The sequence below is a fragment of the Sciurus vulgaris genome (genome assembly GCF_902686455.1).
Source record: "Sciurus vulgaris genome assembly, chromosome: 11".
Lineage (NCBI taxonomy): Eukaryota > Metazoa > Chordata > Mammalia > Rodentia > Sciuridae > Sciurus > Sciurus vulgaris.
The window spans coordinates 106,052,580-106,070,238 of NC_136472.1; the positions used below are offsets into that span (position 1 = coordinate 106,052,580).

The window sequence follows — 17,659 nt, forward strand, 5'->3', positions numbered from 1 at the left end:
TCTTATTTTTGTAAAATTTAGATAGAAATTAGTATCAGTGTTATGTGCATATTTTGCCCAAACATAAATATTAACAATTCTGAAAGTGGAATTGTGGTCCTCACTACCCAGTTAGAGCACATGAGTTTCTGAACTAAGGCAATATATTTTTTTGAATCCCTTTGAAATGATGGTTATATTTATACAAATGAAACCTCAATGAGTTTTGAGAAGGCAAAGATACAGCACTCATGAGATACTGGTCATATTTAACACGCTGTATAATCTGGGTACTCTGGTTGAAATAGTTCACACTTAGACCATAAGAAAATCTCACACAGTTAAATTGAACTGATGATTATTTTGATGGATATAGACTATATGTCATTTCTGGGGTGCAATGAAAACAATTCCTGATAAAATGTAGACTCTGCATCTAAAACATGACTTGTTTGGTAAATAAGATTTAAAAAATATAAAAGGGAAAAAGTCCTACTCTAGACTGACTGACTTATGACTAAATGCTCAAAGCTCCAACTCAACATTAACTATATTCCATGAAATTTCAATGTGAGGCAGAGATCAACATCATTAACATCATTCTCCAAAGTCAATATTGCTCTGATGGGACTGTTAACTCTGTAGAATGGCATTTTATTTAACAGACAGCATGGAGTTCATACATATCCATTATCAGTGCCTTGAAAATCAAACAACTTTAAAAGTTAGCAGCAGTTTCTGCAAGTACAAAAATACACATTTATTACATAACATATGGTAATAAAATTTGTCAAGATATATTATACAAACTCAAAGCATTTTAAAGCATCAGTCTAATATATTACAGATTGATGGAGTGTAATAAAATGACATGTAATTTGTCTTCAAATCATACAATACTTTACAGCAATATTAACAAACTATTCACATTAAGTATCTAAGGGAGCAGAGTGGGAATAGTTATTAAAGAACCTTAGCAACTATTTTCTTCTACGTTTCAAATTAGGTGGGTAGTTTTTCTATCTGTCAATATGAAAGAAAAAAAGGCTATAACTATTATTTTTGGTAAGTAGAGAAGTAATTTATTCCAGAAAGACACTCTAAAAGCTTTATTCACACTTGCAATTCTGCCAGTAGTATGCCCTAAGGGTAAGGGGAATCCCTGCTGACTTAATATATTAATTATACCATAAAAATGCATATGGACACATAGTATTAATATGGGAGTGGTTGGTTATAAGGTGAAATCTACCTCTGTGACTGAGATGGCCAGTGTTATAAGTTCTTTGGACCTACAGGTGCTACCTCTTGGGAGCATAACCCTGTTTGCCCTATTCATTTTAATTACCCTCCCCATGTTCTTGTCCCAAATGACTCATGGTTTATAAATCTCTATTTTATATCCATAGACCTTTCTCTCTTTAAAGGTTATACCAGTTACAGCCGCACACCTGGAAATAAATTATCAAGCCTTCCCAACCAGTCTGGAGTGATAGCACTAAAAAGAGATGTGCATCGTACTTCATGTTAACTGTTCACCTATAAGAAGTTGTTTACAGCCAACAGGCTTGGATATAGGGAAAGGTTTTGCATGATTTCCTCCATTACTGTACATGCTTTTCTTCTTAATGCTTTGACTAGTGATCTTGCCTACTTATTTAAAACATTCCACAGAATGTGGATGGTTTCTTCATACCATTCCCTTGTGTCTCTGATTCTTCAATTTATGATATCCTGTTTTCTCAGAACACTGATCTCAGACTTGTTGACATAGATAGGTTTCTATAGAGGGCGCTTTCTGTAGCCCTGCACATGCATCTCTAAAACCTCAGGACAGGACCAACCCCGTTTTAACAAGGAAAAGCCTCTCAAACATTAGGTGCTGAAAATTTTTAGTATGCAGTTTCTGAAGAGTTATCTCAATAGAAAGAATTGTTTTGTTGTCATAAGTATTAGCAATGATCATCCTTACGTGACCTATCCCAGATATCTTTTAAAAAGGGGTAATAATAATTATTGTCTTTGTTATTAGCTCAGTTTCTGTTCTTGTAGACATCAGACTCTTACTGTGGTTAAATGTCTTTGGTTAAATGTCTGTCCCCATCATCACACACCACTGCAGGCCCTGCATCTGAGCTGTCCGCATCCTCCACAGTTACAGAGCTGGATGAGGCTCTTCCCCAAGGCAGAGGACCAGCAGAGCAGTGCCCTTCCCTCTCTCCTCTCTCATGGGACTTTGTACAAAGCTTGAGTTTGCTTTCCACTAGGCTGAATGGAGAGCCACAGTGCTTCTCTGAATCTTGACAAGGATAAGAACTATACCACTGGGTTGTCTGCACAGCTCCAAATCCTTCATGTACCTGGAGGGGCATGTCTTTTTGTCTTTCTTGCAGTGAGTTGGCCTCTGGAACACCAGAAGCATCAGGAGGTATCTCCAAAGGTTCTTTTAGGGCACAGAGTTTCTTTTCCTCTGGTCTGGCTGCTTTTGCTTTCTTTTTGAGAGACCAGTTTTTCAAACTGGCCACACCATTTCTCAACCATGTGCTGGGGTGCAGAGTTACAGAATGCATTTGTGAATGCCACTCTACAGTACTGTCTTTTTTTGTATAAGATGGGTGACTGCTGGCCTGCCCTGTTGAGGAACCAGGCATTCCAGAAATGAAGCTAGAACTACTAAAGTCAGAAGAAAGCTCTTCCTGTTTTCTTTGAGCCTGAAAAGTGCAATCTATTGGAGAAGAAGTTTCAGTGGGTGTGAACACAGACTGTTCAGAAATCTGAGAAAAAGCGCTGTCCTCGGAGCTTACTGAGGAGCCAGATGGGGACGTGCCTGGAGAAGATAAGCTGGAGTAGCTGGCTCGTGGGCCAAGGTTTAGCCTAGGGGGTAAAACCTTTTCAGTGCTTTGGTTTGTGGAACTGCTCTTGCCCACCTCAATCCCCATGACCAAACTCTGATTGATAAGCTTTTGCCCCTCCATTTGCAAAGACTTATGCCGTTTGAGATAATCCTCCTCCTCTCCATGCAAGAGACCAGCTTCACAGCTGGTTTTATGTTGTTTCTTTGAATAAATCCCTCTGAGATAGGTCAGTTTGCAGTTCTTGTCATCTATGTTGGGCTCTGAGCAGCGCCGATGTGTCCTTGAACTCTTGAGGGCATCTGCTGTGTGTGGTGGGGAGTATCTAGATGAATCTGGATCAAACGTTTGGTTCCTGGAATGATCCTGGGAGGGTATCTGACTATAAGTTGCCACAGAAATGGCCACTGGCTTAGACCTAGTGAAAAGTTTCACATGATTTCCTTCATTACCGGAAAAGTTTTTCTTCTTAATGTTCTGATTTGTGACATTCTTCTTATTGACATCAGTGCCTGTGACTAAACATGTCTTGCCCTCTTCCTTGAGGGGCTGATTCTGCTTCAGATAGTCCTCATCTTTTTGAGAGAGGATTGCATCACAGCTGGACTTCCGTAACTTTTTCTGGTAAAACTCCCTGAGATAGGAAAGCTTTGAGTCCAGGTAGTCAATACTGGGTTCTGAACAGCGCCGGTGTCGCCTCAGGATTTTTGGAGCATCTGCTGTAGCTGTGGACCGGCAGCTGGGTACACATGTGCCAGATGGGGCCCCGGCATGCTCCCCCAGTGCAGCCTTTCTATACATTCCTGAAATGTTCACTGGCTTTGACTCAAGAGGCTGCTTCATTTGAATGTCTTCATCTTTAGAATGGTCTAAGTCAAAATCACTCAAGGTTAAAAGACCTTCCACCTCAGGCTGATCAAGGTCATAGTCACTTAGGGTTAAGACAGAGTCCATACTTCTGCTACCCTGACCAAGTTTCTTTATCAAGTCACTACATGGAGCATCGACATCCTCATTTAGCTCATTTTCCAAGCTGTCATAGGAGGAGTCATTCAGTTGGAAGCAAGAGATATCTGTTAAAAAAATTGAAGTTAGAGATATCTGTTAAAATAATTAACAATTAAACTTAACACAAATACAGCCCATGCTGCCTTCAAACTATGCTTAATTTAACATCCTTTACATGTAGTGTTCAAATTCCTACTCTCAAGAAGGAAAAAGGATCTTTTTGCAGTCTTCCTAACGACTAGTGCAGAAGAAATAAAAACCTGTTTGGTATACTAGATTTATCTCAGTTCCTAATGTAATGGGATTTCCTTAGGTAAGATTTTCAAACAAATTGTAAGATCAAAAATGGTGAAAAATAGGAAGGAATTAATAGTGGGTATACTTAGATTTGAATAAGACTGTCTTCTAACATTGATTGCTGGTGATTATACATAATTAACTCTAGTCTTGAAAAAATCATTTATTAACCCTGTCAATTTCTCTTTTTCAAAGTTCTCTAAATTCATTATCTTATTTAATCTTTACAGTAACCACAGACATCATTATCCACATTTAGATAGTATTATCTGTATTTTAAAGATGAAGATACTGATGTTTGGAGGCACAGAATAACTGGCCAAAGATATAAGAATTCATATTTTAGAGGTTATATACCTTTGCATTAAGATCCCACCCAATAATGCTAGTTGTTTTCAAATAGTTTCATAGCACACTAGAATGATGTTTCAGGGTCTGCTAGAAGGAAAAAGGGGAAGAAAAAACCCAGGCCTGTCTCTGGGCCTCCCACTTCAGTGCATACAGATATATGTATACAGATATATGCATACAGATATATGTATACAGATATATGCATATCTATATATGTGTGTGCGTGTATGTGTATGTGTATAAAATGTGTAGGTTTCCTCAAAGTTTTATTTAAAACAAAGGTTCCAACCATCATAGTATAGCATGTAACTAACTTCCTGAAGGCTGGTACCTCATATTATACACTCTTAACCCCATGATGCTGCTAACATACCCTGATCTACTAGCAGGACTTCTAAAGAAGGAAAGAAAGCCCAGGGCCTCACTGATCCAGGTCTGAGGCTCCCTTCATCTCAGGGCTCCAGGACAACCACTGTCCTAGCATCTTCACAGACATCTGTCTAGTTCTTACGTAAACCAATACACTTCCTCACAATACCTGGGACATTCTCTCTAGTGTCACATCTCACTGAAACTTCTCCCAAGAGGGAAGTGATTTCTTCTCCAAATATCCTACAGCAATTTTCAATCAGAAATTGTATAAGCAGGGAAACCTAAACAAAAAAGGACAAAATTAAAGTGCCACTTTTCATGTCACATGTTTATAAATTTTCATATATGAATTCTGATATTTTTTAAAATAAGAAAATAAAAATTCTGAGAAATTCCTTTTTTAAAAGTATATAAAAGCATACTACTTGTATATTTTAAAAGTTTCTCCTAAAAATGTATAATACTTTCACGAGTAGTTTGGACACAGAAACTAATTTTAGTTTACTATTTAAAATTATTAGTTGTAGTCTTGGGTTAATCCTAACCCCTTGAAACCAGTGGCTCCTTCTTCAAAATAGGGTAATTTCAATCAAATATTTTCTATAGGGCAATTGGGAGTGAACAAATATATATTGCTATTAAACTTTATAAAGTATCAATAGATAAAGACCTATAAAAGTATTTCTTGTGTAAAGGGCAGGTTGTCATAACTTGGGAGGAGGGTTCATGAAGGAGAGAATTTGAGAGAAAACTTGTGTTTTTCCTGTGTAGTCTATATCCATGTACTGCTTTGTATTATACTCCCTAACTGGAGGCACGATGGGGAAGAGAAAAGAGTTTACTGCTGAGGTTTGTGCCTCCACTGAGATATACTGGAACCTTTCTATATTTCCTTATCCTAGCAGCTAAGGCTAAGGGGGCTGGAGAAAGATTGGGAGCAAAAGGAATTGATATCTCCAAACCCCTTCTTAAAGCTAGGCATTATAGGGATATGATTTCAAGTAACTATTATGTCATCACCACCTCTTTTTTTTTAGATGAGGACATTGTACATCTGACAAGAGGTGGGATGGAGAATTGAACTCTGGCTTGTCTAATTCCAAAGTCCTTATTTAATTTTTAAACAACTGCTTTCTTATCACTCTGTGGTTTCAGTCAGTTCTACTGGTTAGCTTTCTTAAAGGGAAAAGAGAAATAACTGCTATCACTTTTCTGCTTAACATCACCTTCTACCAGGGTAGGACAGAACACTCCTAGTCAGTAACTGAAATTTATAACCTAAATTTCAGTGTAAATATATACAAAAGCTATCTTTAAAATTGTCTTTCAGAATACCATGAATTACATTTTCAAAATCGGGACTCAGTCCCTAGTCTCTTAAGGCAGAAAAATGAAAAATTTCATTACCTTTTTTGTAAATTCATTTTCTAGCTCTGGGCTGGAGGAAGTAGGAGGCCAAAGAATGCTTGGAGCCACACATACTGCTAAATTAAATGCAGTCATCTGATTGGATGAAGAATGTTGCTCAATGTTATGTAATACCGCAAACAGATACTTAAGGAGAACAACATTGGCTCTTGGAAGCTGGTCTAGCAGCCTAAAGACAGAAAAGAAATGCACTCTTTAAGCTAGATGTTTTATTAAAAATCTTATAATAAGGACAGACAATTCTCACTTTGTATGGGGAACCATGCAAATCAAAAGGGTAAGTCAAGAACACAGTTCAGATACACCAGAGTTTCACTTAATGTGGTACTAAGCAAAGAAAGTACACAAAAAGGGAGAAAATAAGCACTGGAAACTTTTTTGTTTATATATAATTTTTATAATTTAATGAAAAAATGTAGAAAAATGTCTCAGAAAAATGATAATTGAAATATTTCCCCTGAAAGCAGTACAATGTGTTTTAACTTAGGCAAATATTACAACATTTCAGAATATTCTCAACTATAACTGACAAAAAACTTTTTGATAAAGTGCTTCTTTATTTCTAAGTAGCAACATACAAATGCTTTCTGTTGGTGAGAACCCCAAACTCAGCCATTAAGACTTCCAGGTCCACTCTGAGAGCCTGTGCTGTTTTAGTAGCTTCCAAGGTCAGTGTTCTTCCACATCTGTGTGATTGGTATCACTCTACTATATAAGCTAAGCTTATTATAGTAGTTTATTTTCTACTGTTCCCATTTTAAGGATTTTAAGTGATCATTCACTGAAAATTATTTTTTACTTCCAGTGTTAGTGTGTGTATGAAATACAGGCTGATATTCATGACTCTTTTTATTTTATAAGAACCTGAAAACTTGGGGAAATAAGGTAGTCCAATTACTACTGCACAAATAACAGAGCCCTTTCTTCAGTACAGTGGACTGACAATGGGCATAGTTGATAATGATAAGTTATGAAAGACTCAAACAAACCAAAAGATAAGGTGTATTCAGTGGAAAATCAAATATCTAGCATCTGCTTTTGAGTTTCCTGATTTTATGGGGGGCTTTGAGCAATTCTACAACTCTTTAAGCTGAAGATAACTGACAGCAATTATCTAGAACTTTTTTAGAATCAAATTCTGTCTTGTGGAGAAAAAAATTGACTTATATACACCACTGCCCTGGTAGAAAAACCCAGATTTGTATGTCTCTGTAAATTCATTACAGTATTTCTGATCCAACTTATTAAGTTTTGGTACTTTGAAATCTCCTTTGAACTGGCTATAACATCTTACTGGTTTCTTCTTTAGTAAATAATTTAAATAAAATCTTTCATAGGCTTATTTTATATTTGCATAAGTGTCATAATTTTATCTTTTTTAAAAAATAAGTATCTTTTAACAATCTGCAGGATATAATATTTTGGACAAAGTATAAAATTTGAAGCTTACTATATATGATTGGTTCACACCAAACTATAATGGAATTGGATGCAGTATTTTGTTATATGGCTTTGGTTTCTGGTGTTTTCAAAACTGTATTATAATATATATATATATATATATTATATTAATATCATACTGTTAAAAGATCTCTATCAATACCGGTGTGTAACTGAAAAGTTGTTCTAGAAAAAAACTAAACATGTAAATAAATGATTAGGATTCATGAGTTTTCACAGAATTGGAACATGGCTTTTGTTAATGGACACTTCTTTCCTATTCTCTTATAACACAGGACATATTCAGAAATATGCGGTAGTGAATTCTACTAGAAATCTCCCTGTGTATGAGTATAGAAGTACATTCTTTGTGATCAGACTGAGACTTTGCAACTCCCTTTTTTCCACAGAACTTCTTAAGGAGTTAATGCCCTCCAAATACCTTTTTATAGCACTGATTAAACTGCACTCATAGTTGTCATTCTCAGTTTACCTCTATATTATACCAGTCTGTGACTTCCTACAGAGGAGGAAATAGGTCATTTTATCTGCATGACTCCAGTTACTAAATTAAATAATATATATGGAATTGTCCGATTAGTTAAATATTTCCCCAGATTCAGATCACAAACTACATATTGGATCTATAATACTAGCTAGTAGACTAATGAATTTCAGCTACTATTAGATTCAGATATACAGAAGGTACACAGTGTTAAATTATTCCTGGTTAATAGATTAGGGAGAAAGATAACAGCAATGACAGAAGCAGAAAAAGCTATTTTTTGGTACTATGGATTGTACTCATGGGCACTTTACCACAGAATTACATTCCAAGTTCTTTTACTTTTTTAAAAAAAATTATTTTGGGGACAGGGCCTTGATAAGACAGGCCTTACGCTTGCAATCCTCCTGTTTTAGCCTCCCAAATCACTGAGATTACAGGTATGTACCAACCTTGCCAGGCAGAAAAGAATCTATTTTAAAACTGGTCCCCATAGATATGGTTTGAAGAATTATCATTTTAATAGACAAGTTTGTGAAATAAGTATTTTTATTTTTGAGAAAGACCAAATTATAATAATTACCTTTGAATTGTATTTATTTTCTCTTCATCATTTCCTTGATCCATTACACAGACCCAGTGATCATAGAGATCTGATGAAAAAATACTTCCTGGAATATTACGTAGAAAATCCTTAAACAGAAGAAAAAAACAAATATTTCAAAACATTCTCAATGAAAATGTGTGTTGGAGAAATTAGAAAATATCTTGTTGAAAAGCTAACTATTCTTGTTCTTTGAAGTACACAAAACTCTGTGCCAACTCTCTTACTAATTTGTACACACAGATCACATGCTTTGATTTTTTTTTTTCCCTAACGAGAAACCCCTGGGATAATTAAAATCTGGATTATGGTGGGAAAAATAAAGGGCAATCCATTTGGCCTGAAACCTCCTATTTTGTATACATTTTAGCAAATGACTACAATGAGACAGGATCTGGTGGTAAACTATCCTAAATACCTTTTTTCTTTTTTTTCCCCTTTCCTTAAACAGCTAGTTCAAGGAAAGGCATCAAGATATCTGTGAGGTTCATAAGCTGGTAATGTTCAGTCACTCTATATGTATTTATTTATATGTGTGAGGCAGTGTTCAATGTGCTTGGAATAGAGAAGTAAATATAAAGGTGTGTTATCTTAGATCATTATTACCACCAGTGGTACTGGTTCACAACTTTTCTCCCTGTATTCCCCCACAGACGTGTCTCACATATTTCAGGGGATAAAGAATTCTAGGTGATGTCTGAGTTCTGGAAACTTGGGGGCAGCACCCCTATGCCTGACATACATTAAATAACATGTCTACAGTATATTATCCTTTCCTGGAGACTCTATTCTACTGTGATCCTGGCAGGGCTAGGTGTAGTAAAACCAACTATGACATGAGCAGGATATAACCATGGGAGTTTGCTGTTTGTTCTTTACAAAAAGTTTAAGTAAACTAAATTTAATCCTGGTCCTAAAGAGTTGGTTGTGCCTAATTCTGTGTTGACTTCTGGAATGGCATTAATAAGGCCAAACTTTCAGTCTGATCTCCACCTTGGTAAACTGCAGGCAGAGAGGCTTCCATTTAGTATCTGAGTACTATACCCACAATTGGTGATCCTCTTAAAAATTCCTGTTTCCAATATTGAAACATGAAAACCTGCAATTGGGCAATTTTAACTTGCTAGAAAAACAAATCAGTAACTTCAACAACGTGCCTTACAGAAGGTGGCAATGTACAACCTGTTACTTATATCTCTTGATTTATTACTGATACAGGAGCTGTGGCAGCTTATTGCTAGTTAGCTAATTATGTGGGCATCTCGTCCTCTGCTAGAAGCTCTTTTAGGATAGGGAAAGACCCTCACCTTCTTCATGCACATCAACATCAAGCTTGGTCCCAGCCATAGAAGAGGCCATTAGTGAACTCAACTATGTGTCATGTGGTCAAATATTAATGAGGGACAAAGAAGTCCAATCAGCTATAACTGAGAGGCTCAGATACTTTTAAGAACTTCTTTGTAGTCATGTTACACTATTACTATACATTTTTTTTTAACAGAGTTAATAAGAAGAGGAAATGATTCAAAGTCTTCCTCTGTCTACCTCTGTGTTTTATTATATATTCCAGTAAAAATGTACCTTGATATTCATGATTCAGATACAGCATCACAAAAGTCACCTCTTTTTGGGTAAATCCACTGAATTTTCATAATTTCAAACTACTTTTAGTGGTTGCAACCACTTTAAAATTCAGATTTAGAAGAGGAAAAATCTGTTTCTTAAAAATGGGGTAGTGACGATAGCTCTTTTTAAATCTCGGTGGAAAACACTCTTATGATCTGTCTTGAAGAAAAACATCATTAAATCTTAAACCTACACTTGGAAGATAATAACTCGTAACATCTCAATGAACTCTCCCACAGCTGGAATAACAAGTTATGAAATAAAACCACCATTGCAGCTGAGAGGGATATGAGAGTTGGATCTGAATTACAATTAGTAACTTGCAGCGTTTAACTGAAATTCTCCTCCCTTTCAAAACCAGGACCCAAGTCATGAGAACTTTCTAATTCATCTAAGATAAGATTCTATAGATTAAATATGAACTTTTCATCAAAGGTCTGAGGGATCAAAGTTACAGTGCCAAGAAATTTTTGTCCAATTTTAGTTTGAAAAGTCAAGCTTATATTTGAACAAAATCAATGTAAGTGAAAAAAATTAAAAGAAAACCTAGGTACCACTTCAAAATAATCTTAAAAACAAGAAAATTTTGCAACCTTTTTTTAAAAAAAACTTATAGTTATCTTCTTTCTTAAAAACCATTTTGGATTAGATGGGAGTAATATAATTACATGATAATAGAATTTGTGTTACTTGGAACCCATTTAACGAGACTCTTAGTGTCATTGTTTTTGTGTGCTGCATGTTTTTGGACAAATTAATATTCTGTAATTGAAACACAACTTAGCTCTTCTAGAACATGCTTTCCAATAGACTTAACAATTCAGCAAGGAACTTTAGGAATTGTGGTGGTATGAAGAACATAACAAGAAAATTTTTCTAAATGAATTTCTAAATGAATTTCTTAAATGAGGCTTTACCTTCCTAAATTAAGAGATGGGTGAAAATCCAATTAAATGAAGAAAAAAAATCATAATATATATATAGCCATGCATAACTTTATTGTATTCCAGGTTTGAAGAGAAATTAAAACTGCAAAATGGATTAGATTACTCTAATTCAAACTCTCGGTCCTCTCCAGTGATATTTTATTGTATAATTGACAGGAGTGTTTGTTTAAGGGCAGATTTGGCCCATTTATCAATAAATGACTTATTTTTAATAAAATAATGAAGTTGATTCTATAAGTAACTGGCTACTCAGTTGGAGTAGGGATATGCGAGTTTTCCTTTGATTTTTATTCTGTAGGTCCTGGAATGCAAGCTGGGACCATCACTAACCCTGGCCCAAATACATCCCAACCCTTTTGGAGATGGGAGCCTGAGGCATGTGTTTGACAACCACTGCTGGGCCCAAAATCTCTGCTGAAAGCTAATTTTTGACCTGAGATTTCCCAAAATGTAGGGCATTTCCAGAAAGGTGGGAAAGAAAATATTAGAACTCCACAGATATAACTTAATTAAGCATGGGTAAAGGGTAAGAACCATGAAGAACACCAAATGTGGTAAAGGTAAAAGAATGCCCAGATGTTGTAGTCATTCCTACTCAAACTTTTAAAGTAGAAGACATTAGGGAATGAGGGGAAGGAATATTTGTGTGCATAATTATAGAAATTAATAGACTTTCCAATGGCTTAACTTTTGTTTCAGTTTTTAGGCAAATATTTGTTTATTATGTAAACTTCCATAACTATTTTCAAAAGCTTAATGAAAGTTTATTTTTGAAAACTTTGCCTTTGTTAGGAAAGAAGTAAGATAAGAAAACATGGTAAACATGCTGTGTATATTTTGACTATTTTAAATTTTAATTAAATTTTCATTTTGTGGCAGAAGTGAAGATAAGACTATTATGGGAGGGAAATAATTAAATGTTTTTAAACACTTACATCCTACACCTATTATGGCTGTTTGCAAACAGGAATAATAGTCATAATGAAACAAATCATGTATCTTGCTCCATAGCTGCAGGATTAGCTACATGATGGGGTACATAAATGGTGAATTTTTCCTACCTTTAAGACAGATGCTATTACAAAAATAGATTCACAGTCTAGGTGCACTTCAATTCCAGAATTCAGTTTCTCTTTTAGTTCTCTGCAGGACTTCATATTGGCCGACTGCCTGAAGATGCCTTTTGTGAGGGGGCCTTTTTGATTAAGAAAGAAAAGCATGTCCTATGGGAAAGCAAAGGAAAAAAACAAAACAAAACAAAATGGCACTTCATGCATACAAGCAAGGGAACACGTACTGTCTTCTTTGGTTGCCAGAGGTTAGATTGATAGCACTAAAGGATTAGAGTCAGATGGATGGCTAGAAGGATTCAAGCCAACTTTTCAGAGCATAAAGTAGTGATTACCAGGGGCTGGGAACACGGTGGATCTGGGAAAGTGGTTGGGGAGATATTGACCCAAGGATACAAAATTTCAGGTAGACCAGAGGAATAAGTTCAGTTGATTTATTGTATAACATGGCAACTACAGTGAATAACAATGTATTATATTCTTGAAAATTGCTGAGATTTTTATTCTCTAATTTTGCTTACTTTCTATCTGTATACCCTATACTTTCAGTGTAGGAAGTAAAGGGATTTTGAACACAAGCAATCCATGAGATCTGAAAGCCAGTTATGCCACTTATTTACTGTGTAATCTTGAGTAAGATTCTAAGATTTTTTTCTTTTTAATTTGTAAAGTAAGAATGATGATGATAATAATTATCCCCCCTTTAATTTGTTGTGAAGGATAAACAAAGTGTCTATCCTAGTGTCTGGCACTTAGAATATAAAATATAGCATAAAATGCCACACATTTATTACAATGCTAGGAGAATACTGGATATTCAATGAATGTTATTTATCAGTGATCATTTAATATATCAACTGGATATGATACAAACTTGGTGCTTTTCATCAGATTCATTCTATATAGAAAAAATAACTAAATGCCAGCAGATACATCTTGATATCCAAACACCTGGAATATAAATAAACCAGTTTTTAAAACTTCAACAAATGAAAGATTGGGAAATCTCTTCAATGGTAAAAGAAGTCTTTTCAGGACACTGGAGTTCAAGAAAGGATTTGTGAGGAATAACGTAGATTCTTTGTCTACAGAGCAAATTCTGAGCAGGTTTAACATTGCTATTTCTTGGACCAGTAGACTAAATCATCTCTTCCTTATGATTCTACAATAGCTACATCAGATTTTTATTTGGTTCTTAGTCAAAGGCAGGGGTATTTATAATTTTTCCATTTTAGGAAAGATTTATCTCCCAGGGTTCTCCCTTCCCAAACTTTCCCATTATCTTATTTGCCGAAAGAAGACTTACCAAGACAGGTTTGGGCAGGTTGTCATTCTCACAAACATCTGGTAGAGACACTCCAAAGAGTTGTCCTGACATAGGAGATGTTGGTGACATGGGCAAGTTGTCCAGATGAGTGCTAGAACCCCGCCAAAAGGCCCAGTTGATGATAGATCTTCTCCTTTTAAATGTCTTCTGACCTGAATCTGAGAAGTAAAATTATTAGAAAAACTAGTTTAATTCACTTAACTTTACTTCTATAATTTCCATTTTATACTATGTTTGTTACAATGGCTTAAAGAGAGAAAATGCTTATAGATGTCCTTTATTACTGACAATATAGTCTATAAAATTTCATTATAGTATTTTACAAATTAAGGAATAATTAAGTGTTTGAGTTCTTCTTCTACCCATTTTTGAGACATTACCAGACTATTGACTTGAGTTTTGGCACTACATTTTCAAATGTTGAAAGAGAGTCTCCTATTTAACTTTTAAACTTCAAGCAAAAAGTAATTCCTATCAACACATTTTTCCATTTTATTTATTTTTGTGGTACTAGGGATTGAATTCAGGGCTTCCCTTATGCTAGCCAAGTGCTGTACTACTGTGCTATACCCCCAGCTCACATTTTTCCAATTTTAAATATTAGACTAGCCATACAAAAAATCTGAAGATTGAATTACAATTAAATAGTGAGAAAAAGCAAGGAGGAGGAGGAAAGGGAAAAGGGGGATGAAAGGAAGGAGCTGGGAGGAGGAGTTGTTTCTATCAAGTTGTTTTCTAAAAACAAACAATGCTTTATCACTGGATGTCTCATTCTACAACTGAGAACACAGATAGAAAGCTAATATCCTTTCTTTGCATATGTAAAAACTCTCATCTATCTTTTCTGTTCCTAACTTTATGCACAGCTACAAACATTAGTGAGACTTGCCCTGGCTGCAGTGAATGTATAATCTAATAGGGAAGAAGACTGGTGGTGGTGAGGAGAAAAACAAGTATATTAATAAATAAAATGTTAAAATGGGGAAACAATATCAAAGGCATTCAGATGAAAGTAAATCACATCTACCCAGTAGGAGGGAGAGGAGTAATTCTGGAGGCATTTGCATTCCATTTGGATTTTGAAAGATCAAGATTTCAACAGAGGGAACATCTGGCACCATGCTCTGCATTAAAACTGAGGAGAACTTTATGTGGAAAAAGATATCATTAGCAAAATAAGCAGAAGAAAGAAAGATGGACAGTTAATTGACTTCATGACACCATAGTGCCAAAACAATTTTGGTGTCATCTGTGTTTAACATGAAAGCTAATGGGCTTTCACACAATTTGAAAATAAAGAGAGACCTTTTCAAAGTTATTTTCTAAAAGTGACTGACCCCCTTATTCACTTCCCTCAGCAATAAGCACAGATAACAACTACATATTCTGGGCAAAGGAACCAAAAGAATCCCACCTGAAGGCACTAAAGAGTGACCAAAGTAAAGTAGAGATTAGAGGTAAAAGTTTGACATTTGGAAGAAGGGAGTGGCATAGCACTAAATTTCTTCTTAGGCTTTTAGCAAATGGATAGGCTCCAGGGTGGTAGGGTGACAAGATGTGGAAAGAAACCTATACTTACTGGCTTGAAGAACTAAAATACAGAGATAGAGGTAGCCACATCACTTGGAAAGTAAGAGTAAGGGTACCAGAAAGAAGAAAACCTGGTGGGAGCCCCAAGTATTGTGAATAAATTCTGCCCATATTTCTGGCTGACACCTGAAGTAGGCATTTGTGAGGCAGATTCTAAACAGCTTGCAGTTAAGATGAACAGAAATGAAATTTAAAGAGCTATAATTCCACTCATGGTTTGATTCCAGTGAGTGTGCACACTGGTCATTAAACTGGCTGTGTGGCATTGTTTATGTGACAGTCAAGCTACCTAGAACGGATGCTTAACTCTCCAGAATTCCCTGATAATGCAACTGAAGATGATAATCCAAGGACACAGTCAGCAGTGTCAAATGCTAATTTCAAATAAACCTTTTATACTGTTTGGCTATAAAGTGACTCAATATTTGATTTTTGTCAGAATAGCCAAATGTGAAAAAAGCCAAGTTTTGTGAGGATAAGCTAATAAGCAACATCTTACCAAATGGCCTTAAGACCATCACTTTCACTTCTCTTCCTTAGAATATAGTAAGTATGTCATCTGTGTACAAACACTCATGGTGCAAAGGTTCTGGAGTCAGAAGCCTAGTCTGACTCCGGGTTCAAACACTCATTTGAGCAAGTTACATAACCTCTTTACTCAACTTTCAAAGGAAAAGGATATGACTTATTCCTCAAAGCCTTATTGAGAGGATTATGTAAGATAATGTGTGAAAAATACTATTTTGTAGAGGGCATGGGCCACAGCGATCTTGAATAAAGCTGTCATAATACCAATCTCCTCCCCATAAAGAGGACCTCCTCTCAGAACCCTCTCCATTGATTTAACTGCCTTCAGAAGGTATGCAGACATGAAACAATATCATTCTTCTGCTCAACTAAAGCATTTTCTTCCTGCTCTATATGTCTAACAATCTAGTGGAAATGTTTGTTTAATATGTATGTTACTATACACATTTAGCAGTTGTACTCAGTCTGGTATATGCACATTTAACCAGGTTTTACTATTTTTAAAACTATCTTATTTGGCTTTTAGCTTTCATGCACTTTTTAAGAAGAATGCTCTATCAATAAGTTATACACTCAGCTCTCTCATGAATGTAGACAGAAAATGGAAATTCTTTATTTTATTCTAAAGACTTTCAGTTGCAGCCTTGCCTTTTGTTATGTTGTGTACAACATTCAATATGAAAGTTCAGGTTCCCTCTGGGAATGAGAAAAAAAATTTCATTAAAGTTTACTTTCTTGCAGAGCTTATAGAGCATAGTGCTTACCTTCTAAATGTCAAAGGCTGATGAAAAAACATGCTCTTGCCATAAAAACATAAGGGCAATAGAAATGTAAAGCAAACTAAATTAATGTAAATATAGCTTTCCTAAATAACCCTGGCAAGATTTTGGCTTAGTGTTTTTTCATGCTTAAATTAGAAAACTGAATATTTGTATTACAATTTATAAAACATTTCATAGGTCACAACAACAAAAGGCTTTAATTAGCAATTCTATTTTGGCCATATGACTCTCCAAATTAGGAATATCCCCCAACAACACCACCCAAAGTAGGAAATTCATATGGGAAAACATCAAAATAATGCAGCGAAAAGGTAGAAGAAAAACATGTGTTCTTTATTTTACCATCTACCATAAAAGTCCATTTGGGTTCCAGTTTAGTCCAGAGTCTGAAGTAGATGTGGAAAGTCAGCCTGTGGGGGGGCATGGAACTGGGAATTCAGTTCAGGCTGGAACCTCAAGAGCTACTTTAGACTCTACTCAGATCCTACTTAACCTCTGGAACTGGTCCACTCCTCTCCAGTTTTTCTATACTAGATGTACCTAAACCATTCAATCTTTCATTTAACTTTTGCTCTGTCCAGTACACCAAACTAAGCCCTAAGATGAGTTCCCATGCCTTAAGATGCTAAGAATCTTAAACATACACGTAGGCATATAAACAATCATAATGTAAATTTTTATGTTACAATATAAAGTGTTCTGGAGACATTTCTGAAGAAACAAAGATATCCTAGAAATGATATCTGAGTGGGGGTTTTGCGATCAGGTATTTGAATATCTATATCCCAAATTCCCCATTTTCTCTAGAACTTTCTTGCTGAGGATCAACCACCCCAAAGATAAGTAAGTCTCAGGGGTAGCCTGAGAGACTGATTGCTACTTAATCTTCATTGTAAGACTATTTAGTAGGAGATCTTTTCCATACAAGGTAGAAATCTGAAGAACAGGTTGGG

General features: G+C 35.6%; 1 protein-coding gene across 4 annotated transcripts in view; it reads right to left on the bottom strand.

Annotated features, from left to right (window-relative positions):
- Nucleotides 1–530: 530 nt before the first annotated feature.
- ARHGAP20 (Rho GTPase activating protein 20) overlaps nucleotides 531–17,659 on the bottom strand; it is a 121,396-nt gene continuing 104,267 nt past the window's right edge. For 2 of the 4 annotated variants that reach the window (XM_079101580.1, XM_079101579.1), the window contains exons 10-15: nucleotides 13,786–13,964; nucleotides 12,471–12,632; nucleotides 8,816–8,925; nucleotides 6,267–6,456; nucleotides 5,026–5,140; nucleotides 532–3,904 (exon numbers count right to left, since the gene is read on the bottom strand). In XM_079101580.1, the coding sequence (XP_078957706.1) occupies nucleotides 2,052–3,904; nucleotides 5,026–5,140; nucleotides 6,267–6,456; nucleotides 8,816–8,925; nucleotides 12,471–12,632; nucleotides 13,786–13,964 (2,609 nt within the window). In that variant the 3' untranslated portion in view covers nucleotides 532–2,051. Of the gene's footprint in view, nucleotides 3,905–5,025; nucleotides 5,141–6,266; nucleotides 6,457–8,815; nucleotides 8,926–12,470; nucleotides 12,633–13,785; nucleotides 13,965–17,659 lie in introns of all 4 variants that reach the window. The other 2 variants (XM_079101581.1, XM_079101582.1) reach the window with 2 other exon arrangements.